The following is a 10,568-nucleotide window of genomic DNA, read 5'->3' as shown; positions in this document are numbered from 1 at the left end:
TTGGGTTGGGAAGATCCCCTGGAGTAGGAAATGGCAACGCACACCATTATTTGTGCCTGGAAAATTCCATGGACAGAGGAGACTGGCAGGCTGCAGTTTATGATGTTGCAAAGAGTCAGATACAGCTGGGTGCATACACACACATGAATACGCGTGCGCGCGCACACACACACACACCCCAGTAGAGTATATGTCAATCCCAACCTCCCAATTCATCCCGCTCCCCCTGCCCTTGCTTAGCAATTTATTCTTATGTGTCAGATATTTCGCCACAGTTTTAACGCTGCCTAGCGTTTCATAATGACCGCTCATGAATCCCAGAGGGAATTGTGATCTGAGTTTCTGACCCAGAAATAGATAAATGTCCGCCATTAATTGTAGGCCCTTGCTGATCTACCTTTCAAGCATCCAATAGTGGTTTCCCAGAAAAGTTTTAATATTGATAGGAAAATAGAAGCTCTTTTTGTGATACAAGTCAACGGGAAAACTACATCACACTTCCATATACTGGAGATTTGCCACCTGATATCCACATCACATTCAATTTTCTTAACAGGCCAGATAGAAAAAGGGGATTCCCACATGCTTAGGTTCCAAGTGTAGGAAATAATTTCCCCATTCAAGAATGGGGAATTCTCAAACATGTCTCACCAGAAAACCTGCTTGTAAGACAAAGCCTTTTCCTCAAAAGAGATAATTAATTCCTTGGAGAGAAAACAGCAGCTATGGGACAAGCTCCCTGAACCTTACGGAAACCTCTTTAAATACACGTAGCAAGGAGAAGGCAAAAATCATTTTTGTTGTCATTCACCTCTCTAGGGCAAGCTCATCATGGATAGAGTGCCATTTGACCTCTGCACTCTTGCCTCTTGCCCTGCAGAACCAGAGTTCTTTATTTAAGGTCACTCCTCCATAGCATTTCAAGAGAATCCACTCTAAAGTCAAAACCAGAAAACATATTTTAACAGGATTTATGTGAAGAAATTTTGAAGTTTAAGGATAGATGTAAAGATTTAGTCTTATAAGATCACTTCCTTTTTTAATAATTTTATTGATGTATACTTGACATACAAAAAAATTGAACATGTTCAGTATATACAGTTCTTCATTTGATAGTGAATTACCTGAATAAGATCTCCCTAAGTATGACATCCCAGAAGTTACATATATTTTATACTGAGAATAAACTATTACAAGAAGCAGTCAGTCTGGAAATAAGATTGTTTCTGAAAACCCCAAAACGTCATTAAAACCATCTAAGACAACTTAGGTAAGTTTTTAAATGGTGCTGCTGCTTATTAAATATTGTTACTTACCATGTATTATGCTCATTATTTCTCAGCACTTTTCAGATACAGTAATAAAGTATTTCATCCTTATCCCAATTATCAAAGAGATCGTTTATGGTTATCCGTAATCTAACTTGATGGTTGAAAAATTTGAGACTCATAAAAATCAAGCAAATTGTAGGACCCAGCTCTCTGACACTAGGCACCAAGCTTTTGGCATTAGATATCTCCTTTAATAAGGAAGACTAATCACAAATGAAAACAAAATTAGACTACATTTCACACAAACAAAAGACATTCATGAATATTAAATGACATAAATAATCAGCTGTTAGTTCCAGCAGAAGCATAGAGAACCTTTCCAGGGATCAACTATTACGAATAATATGAGTTTGGGGGGATTCCTTGAGGGTAAAATTAGTAATGATTCTTCCTGAGATCACTGTGAAGTTAAGTCATATTATTACTCAAACTGTCAGTTATTTCTATCTCCTAGTTGTACATACAACGATAAAATTCATAGAAGTGCTATGTGTATTCCAAACACCGTAATGAGTGTGTCATATATGTCACCTCAAATAATTCTTCTAACAGCCTGTGAGGTGGATATCATTCTCAGGTCACAGATAAAGAAACAGAATATAATGTGTTAAAATAATGTACCCAGATTAGGAAAGTGACAATAGAAGGACCAGGAACTAATCTGATTTTTCTAATTCTCAAACAGAAACACTTAACCACTGGGATAATCACTTTAGATACTTTTCAGAAGAGTCTGTGAGCCCATATTTTGTAAGGAGATAAAGGAGGAAATATTTGGGGCTAAGAGAGAGGCCAAGATAAAAGGGCTCTTCAATGAAAGCAGTACCACATTTTTCTTAACATTTGAGAGTTCCAATATGTTATTATGTTGTGTGTGTGTGTGAACTGATTAAACTGCTCCATATAAACTTGCCTCTGAAATATTAGAGTAGTATTAATATGATTATAATTATTACAATCATCTCAGAAAAAAGATTACTAGTTCAACATTGTTTATTATAACATAGTGAATCAGAGCATGGGTTAAGAATTTGGAGAGAAAAAAAAATTAACAAGTATAATCTGATCTAACCTTGGTCCTCCCCTTTATTAACGCTTGGTCCTAAACAGAATCCTTAACTTTTTATGCTTTTATTTTCTAATGTATAAAAATAGGTATAGAATGATAGCAGTAACCATCTTTGCACTATGGCTTAAAATATCAAACGTCTGCAAAATCATTTAGCCCACACCAAGTGGTCAGTAGGTTTTAGTTAATATCATCCTTGTTATTACGACTACTAACACTAGTCTCTGAGACTACATTCTCAGCTGCAAAGTGGAAGATATTTTACCAACCACACAGGTTGTTATCATATGAAAAGGGCTATGTACAAAACAATTGCTACTATACTGGGCACACAGCAATCAATTATTTTGAAGTATGCATTATTAGCTGTTGTAAAGTTACTGGACTTAAGAAGCATGCATTATGACTACTTCTAAGTACCTCTCGTATCCATTCCTTAAATTCCCGTCACCAATGTTCTGTTGCTCCTTATGCAATCATTGTCAGCAGTCTATTAATACAACTTGGGTTCCTGTGTCTGCCTTCCACCCCCTTACTTAACTGCAGGCCATTTCAAAAGATCTTTACTAGAATAACATCCAAGATTCCCCTTCATATTCCTGTTCACCAATTCACCCAAACTCTTAGTTTTCATGATCCCCCTTGCCCAAAGGCTAAAATGAAAATCTTACAGCTTTTCACTTACAGACTTTACATCAAACTTCTACCTCCTTTTCAGGATGTATTGCTGCTATGTGATGCTGCTGTGATGTGCTCTTAGTCATCTGCAATGAGAAAGTGTACACAGCAGGTCTCCTGCCTGTATGTTTACAAAACTTATTCATTTCTATAATCTTAACAAAGACTTCACCTGGGAGGCAATGAGATTATTCACGAAGAACTCACAATCTTTTCAACACAAGCACACACACACAAATCAAAAGAATTCAATACTTGATATAATTTTCTAAAATTATTGTATATTAGAATGAGAAGTTTGATAAACCCAAGGGTGCGTTAATAAAATATGTTTTATTTTCAGGTAATGCAATTGCCCATCACATGAAGCACATGGAGAACAGGAGCAACGTGACAGAGTTTGTTCTGCTGGGGCTCACCCAGAACCCAAAGGTGCAGAAAATCGTATTTGCTGTTTTTTTGGTCATCTATATCATCACTGTGGTAGGAAATTTGCTCATCGTGGTCGCTGTCACTGCCAGTTCGTTACTGGGATCCCCCATGTACTTTTTCCTGGCTTATCTCTCTTTTATTGATGCCTCTTATTCCTCTGTCAATACTCCCAAACTGGTCGGAGATTCACTCCAGGAAAGGAAAACTGTCCTATTCAATGGATGCATGGCCCAAATCTTTGGGGAACATTTCTTTGGAGGAGCTGAGGGCATCCTTCTTACTGTGATGGCCTATGACCGCTATGTGGCCATCTGCAAGCCCTTGCACTACACAAGCATCATGAATCGGCAAGTGTGTGGACTGCTAGTGGGAGTGGTGTGGGTGGGAGGCTTTCTTCACGCAACCATACAGATCCTCTTCATCTTCCGCTTACCCTTCTGTGGCCCTAACGTCATAGATCACTTTATGTGTGACCTGAACCCTTTGCTCAATCTTGCCTGCACTGATACCCACACTCTAGGGCTCTTTGTCGCTGCCAATAGTGGCTTCATCTGCCTCTTAAACTTCCTCCTTTTGATGGTCTCCTATGTGGTCATCTTGCGTTCACTAAGGACCCACAGCTTAGAGGCGAGGCGCAAGGCTCTTTCCACCTGCGTCTCCCACATCACGGTGGTTGTCTTATTCTTTGTGCCTTGTGTATTTGTGTACATGCGACCTGCAAATACTTTATCCATTGATAAAGCAGTTGCTTTATTCTACACTATCATCACTCCCATGTTAAATCCCTTAATCTATACTTTGAGAAATGCCCAGATGAAAAATGCCATTAGGAAATTGTGTAGTAGGAAAGATATTTTAGGTGATAAATAAATGTGCTTGGAACACAAGATTGATTCAATAGAGGCAGTGGTCAAAAGGACATCATGGATGATCTCAGCAAGGAATACTTATGGGATAAAGAAAAAAAATTAACTGCTACAAATCACAGATTCTGCATTGAGTAGATCAGAAATGAGTGCAAGAAAAGAGAGAAAAATGACCCATAACTGCTCTTTCCGTATGCATGAAATTCTACCAGATTTGGGTTTAGCTTTACTAGCTTCAACCAGTTATATGAATTCACAGGTTTTTCTTCTAATAACAAATCAAAGAAATAATGGAATTTATTGCCACCGAGTAATAATCTCTATAATTCATCACAACCTCAGATATGCGGATGATACCACTCAAGTGACAGAAAGTGAAGAGAAGCTAAATAGGCTCTTGATGAGGAAGAGAGTGAAAGAGCCAGCTTAAAACTAAATATTAAAAAACTAAGATGATGACATCCGGCCCCATTACTGCATGGCAAATAGACGGGGAAAAGGTCACTGGAAAAGAGTCTGATGCTAGGAGGGATTGGGGGTGGGAGGAGACGGGGACGACAGAGAATGAGATGGCTGGATGGCATCACCGACTCGATGGACATGAGTTTGAGTGAACTCTGGGAGTTGGTGACGGACAGGGAGGCCTGGCGCTGTGATTCATGGGGTCGCAAAGAGTCGGACACGACTGAGCGACTGAACTGAACTAAACTGAACTGAGTAACAGATTTCGTCTTTGTGGGCTCCAAAATCACTGCAGACAGTGACTGCAGCCATGAAATCATGCTTCTTGGCAGGAAACCGATGACAAACCTTGCCAGAGTGCTGAAAAGCAGAGACATTACTTTGCCAACAAAGGTCCAGATAGTCAAGGCTATGGTCTTCCCAGTGATCACATACCGTTGTGAGAGCTGGACCGTAAAGAAGGCAGAACACCAAAAAATTAATGCCTTCAAACTGCGGTGCTGGAGAAGACTCCAGACTCCTCAAAGTCCCTTGGACAGCAGGGATATCAAGCTGGTCAATCTTAAGGAAGATCAACCCTGACTATTCACTGGAAGGACTGATGCTGAAGCTGAAGTTCCAGTATTTTGGTCATCCGGCATAAACAGATGACTCATTGGAAAAGTCCCTGATGCTGGGAAAGATTGAGGGCAGAAGAATAGGGCATCAGAGGATGAGATGGCTGGATGGCATCACTGATGCAATGAACATGAACTTGGGCAAACTCCAGGAGATGATGAGGGACAGGGAGGCCTGGCTTGCTGCAGTCCATGGCATCGCAAAGAGCTGGACACAACTGGGCAACTGAACAATAACAAAGTATCTCTATAATAAACCAAGGAGGTATGCATAAAGATATGTGTGCGTACACACATATTCAATAGCGCCTGACTCATTGTGACCCCATGAACTGTAGGCCCCTCTCTGTCCATGTGATTCCCAGACAAGAATAGTGGAGCGGGGTGCCATTCCTACTCCAGGGGAATCTTCCTGACCTGGGGATTGAAACTGTCTCTTGAATCTCCTGCATTGGCACATGGATTCTTTACCACTGGCACCACCTGGGAAGCAGAAAAAGCAAAGTATCAAAAAGTGTCATAAAGAGGATGCCATCAAAGTAGATGTACTGGAAAGCTAGGAATCAAAATTGACTAATTTCCCAGGTCATGCCCTGAACTTCAATGAACTTCCAGGCAATGATAACAGAATGTTTAGATAATTGTACTACTAACCATTTACTGAGCCAGGACCTGTGCTTAACAGTGTATATATTGGATCATCATCACTAAAAGTCTAATAATTTTTCATTAATAATTGTGCTTGTTTTTATACATCACAATTGATGGTCGCACGGTACCTGCAATATTAACGTATGTAACTATTTAATGCTATAAACACACTGGTCCTGTCTACCTCTGAGGGGTAGATAATGAATATTACACCATTTCCAAATTTCCTTGTAGCCTTCAGCACCATTTAGTATTGCTCACATAACCCATGCTCTGCTGGTAACACACCAGAAAGAGTAATGACTCAAATAAAAGAACATTTTGATGTCTGAAAAGAATTTCTATTTTTGACATATACAGTCACACTCTGTAAAGTACCGTAAAGTACATGCCGACTATATAGCAATAGTTTCCACAAGATAGCACAATATCATATGCAAGATCAACATTGAATGTGCGGGTGAATATATAAAGGAGAATAATTAAATTCACTAAGATGAAGTCCAAAGAGTAGTACTAGAGGCTAGGGAACTCATTTCTACTTTAAGTTGATTCAACTTCAAGGAAAAGTCTCGTTTGACCTCAGAGGGAACTACAATTTGCTTTTATTCCTGTTTAAACTGAGAATGAGAAAGAAATTTAAACTACACTTCTCAGCATATGAGCGAATAGTTTACCTCAATATTCTCCCTGCTCTCAGCAAGATTTTTTATCTTATTAATATGAGCTCTTTAAGCTATATTCTTCAGTTAACCTGTTTACTTTTCAATACCATTTCATTATTAAAAGTTGTTTTTTAAAATGTGTGGCTCTGTCTACATACAAAGCAATTTCAAGACAAATTCACTCCTTTTATTCTTTTTTGTCTTAATTCATTAACTAACAAACATTTTGAGCACACGGTATGTATCAGACGTTGATAGTTGCTGGGGTTGCAATGGTAAAAATAAAAGAGAGAGAGACCTGGATTCTGCCTTCAAAAAGCATAAGATCCATTGAAAAACTCCCAAGAGGGAGTAAAAAATTACAACAAGGTGTTAGAAATTATAAAATAGTGGAAGGACAAAGTACCATGAAATGTGCAGGGAATAGAAATTTGTACAGCCACTATGAAAAACAGTATGGAGGTTCCTTAAAAAAATAACATGATTCAGTGATCCAACTCCTAGGAATATATCCAGAGATAACCACAATTTGAAGGGATGCATGCACCCCAGTGTTCATTACAGCACTATTTACAATAGCCAGGACATAGAAGCAACCTAAACATCCATCAGCAGAGGAATGGGTAAAGAGTATGTGGTACACATATACAGTGGAATATTATAAAAATGAAATAGTGCCGTTCACAGAGATGTGGATGGACCTAGAGACTCTCATACAAAGTGAAGTAAGTCAGAAAGAGTAAAACATTGAATAATATCACTTACACGTGTAATCTAAAAAATGGTACAGATGAATTTATTTGCAAAACAAAAATAGAGTCACACATATAGAGAACAAACTTATGGTTACCAAGTGGGGAAGGGGGATTGGAAAGAACTGGGAGATTGGGACTGACATATACACTCTACTATGTATAAAACAAATAAATAATAAGAACCCACTGTATAGCGCAGAGAACTCTATTCAGTGGTGACCTAAATGGAAAGGAAATCCAGAAAGGAGGGGATATATGTATATATATGACTGATTCACTTTGCTGTACAGCAAGAAACTAATGCAACATTGTAAAGCAACTATACTCTGATTAAAATTAATTTTAAAAAAGAACTATGAGGATCTGTAGAAATGTGTGTACCAAGTTTAATTTTTAAATATTAATAAAATAAAGCGTTATATAGGTTTCCTCACATATGAAAAAGCTTTTATTTTAAAAATCAGAAGCCAAATTATATGATGTAGTTATTATCTAATATGTTGTTGGTACCTTAACATAAAGATACCAGTGTTTTCAATTATTATTTTCATAAATCAAAACTGTTCATAAAAATTATAAATGTGAGTGTAGTTTGGCATACCCGCAACTGTTGGCAGCAGTGATTAGCAACAAAACAAAGCACAAAAACATATGGGAATGACTTTGTGGTGGCAGCAGGGTGGTCTGAGAACATGGGTACATGGGTGCAAAGGCAGAATGAAATAGAACTGATGAAAGAACAGTATCTTAACTGTTTTAAGGATAATTAAAATCGTCTTGTGATATAAGTACCAGAACTTCAAGAGAAAACAGTTAAAGCAGCATCGGTAATGACATGCAGTGTGAGTGGAGATCACTGTTAAGGTTGATGAACTAATGGCCATCTCTGGGGCCGTCTGATCATGCTCAATGGGAAACCATGTGAGGTTTCTTTTAATAAATATCACCAGCTTCATTACCTCATTTCTGTCCAGACTGTCTGGGAAAGACACCCTAGAGTTGTGTTTAACGGGTAAACAGTGTGCGGACAAAGAGTCATATCTAAGTTTGTATCTCAGTTCTCCACTAACTTGAAGTTTGGTCAAACATGCCATCCCTTCATCCATGGGCAAAATCTACACTTTCTCCAAAAGACTGAAATCCTGGCCTGGGAAGGAAGCCCACATTCAAAATGAATTCCTTCCTTGGATACTCATTTCTCAGTCAAAGGGCTTTTTTTAGAGAGCTCATTACCCTTTTTATAGTTAGCGCCCTGACATAATTAATGACTGATTGTGAACTGTTTCAGTTCACATCACTCTGTTCTGTTCTCTAACTGCACCCCAACTAACTAAATATGGAAAATACATAATACAATGCTAGTCTTATAAGCATGTCATAAATAGTATTTCTTTTACTATACAAACAAGATTTAATGAACAAGAAAATTCACACACACACACACACACAAATCTATACTGAGGCCAGAGTCCAAAGTAAAGGAATATCATTAGGCACTTTTTTTCATAATCAGTAGTAACCAACACATCTCCATGTTACATAATAAGACCAATTCAAAACTCAGATCTGTACTTTTTAGCTTCTGAAGATATTTCCAGATTTCCTGTTAACAGATAAGTATTTATTGGTTAAGAAGCATTAAGTTGTGATAAGGAGAGTGAGAGATGGGAGACAGTAAGTCTGGATTCCAACCCAAGCTTTACTTCTTGTGCTTAAGTGGCTGTCAGCAAGTATTGTTCATCCCCTTGTTAGATCGATATAGTCATCAAGAGGCTTGGACGCAAGTACCTCTCTTACTTCTATCTGTAATGTTTAATGATTCTGCTTAACTATTATCTGAAGTGACTTTCTTTCTCCAGAGTTTCTTCATAGCACGTTTTACCTCGGCATTTCTGAGGGTGTAGATTAAAGGATTTAACATAGGGGCCACCATAGTGTAAAAGACAGCAACAGCTTTATCAATGGGCAGAGTGGTGACTGGGCGAAGATACACAAATGTGCAGGGCACAAAGAATAAGACAACCACTGTGATGTGAGAGACACACGTGGAAAGGGCTCTGCGCCTCCCCTCCCGGCTACAGTTCCTTAGGGAGTGCAAGATGACCACATAGGAGATCAACAGGAGGAGGAAGTTTAACAGGCAGATGGACCCACTGTTGGCAGCAACAAAGAGACCAAGGATGTGAGTGTCCGTGCAGACAAGTTTCAACAAAGGGTACAAGTCACACATGAAGTGATCTATGACATTGGGGCCACAGAAGGGCAGCCAGACCGTAAAGAGGATCTGAACGGTTGCATGGAGAAATCCTCCGGTCCAGGCCACCCCCAGCAGGAGGAGGCACAGCCTGTGGCTCATGATGGCCGTGTAGTGCAGAGGTTTGCAGATGGCCACGTAGCGGTCATAGGCCATCTCTGTGAGCAGGATGATCTCAGTAGCACCAAAAACGTGTTCTGCATAGACTTGAGCCATACACCCATTAAAGGAGATTGTCTTGATCTCCTCAAGGGAGTCCACAATCAACTTAGGAGCTGAAGAAGAAGAGTAAACTGTGTCTATCAAGGAAAGGTGGGTCAGGAAGAAGTACATGGGGGAGTTCAGAGCCTGGCTGGTGGTAACGGTAACCACAGTGAGCAGGTTGCCTGAGAGGGTTACCATGTACAAGAGCAAAAACAGCACAGACACTACTGTTTGCATTTGGGGGTTCTGTGTAAGGCCTACTAGAATGAATACGGTCACATTCCTTTCATTCTCCATCTATGTGGTGTGGGTAATAAAAATTCCAGGAAAGAATGCTTTGCCTTAAAAAGAAAAGAAAAAAGAACCATAAAAAAGTGAAATATACTGAAACTCTGCCTTTTAACAGTACTCTGATAATGTCACAGATGAGTCTTGCTTTTCCCAAAACTCTGTGGGAACAGAATCTTAAAAGTTATTTCAGTTGACCTAGTCTTTTTTCATTCTGATCTCAAACTATTTTTATAAGACATAGAGTAACCAGAAGAAAGAAATTCAGTTTCCTTGGCCATAGTGTCTGAAATACT

The 10,568-nt window shown here is 39.0% G+C and overlaps 2 protein-coding genes across 2 annotated transcripts; one reads left to right on the top strand and one right to left on the bottom strand.

The window, feature by feature from the left end:
* The first annotated feature begins 3,441 nt into the window (after window positions 1-3,441).
* LOC148775700 (olfactory receptor 4C46-like) lies at window positions 3,442-4,380 on the top strand. Its single transcript, XM_088843538.1, has one exon. The coding sequence runs from the start codon at window positions 3,442-3,444 to the stop codon at window positions 4,378-4,380; it is 939 nt and encodes a 312-aa protein (XP_088699664.1).
* Window positions 4,381-9,351: 4,971 nt separating this feature from the next.
* LOC148775699 (olfactory receptor 4C12-like) lies at window positions 9,352-10,281 on the bottom strand. The gene has a single exon (XM_088843537.1). The coding sequence runs from the start codon at window positions 10,279-10,281 to the stop codon at window positions 9,352-9,354; it is 930 nt and encodes a 309-aa protein (XP_088699663.1).
* Window positions 10,282-10,568: the final 287 nt, after the last annotated feature.

Source organism: Moschus berezovskii, chromosome 14, assembly GCF_049115385.1.
Source record: "Moschus berezovskii isolate FMDL1 chromosome 14, NW_MosBer_1.0, whole genome shotgun sequence".
Lineage (NCBI taxonomy): Eukaryota > Metazoa > Chordata > Mammalia > Artiodactyla > Moschidae > Moschus > Moschus berezovskii.
This window is presented reverse-complemented; position numbering and strand designations above follow the sequence as displayed.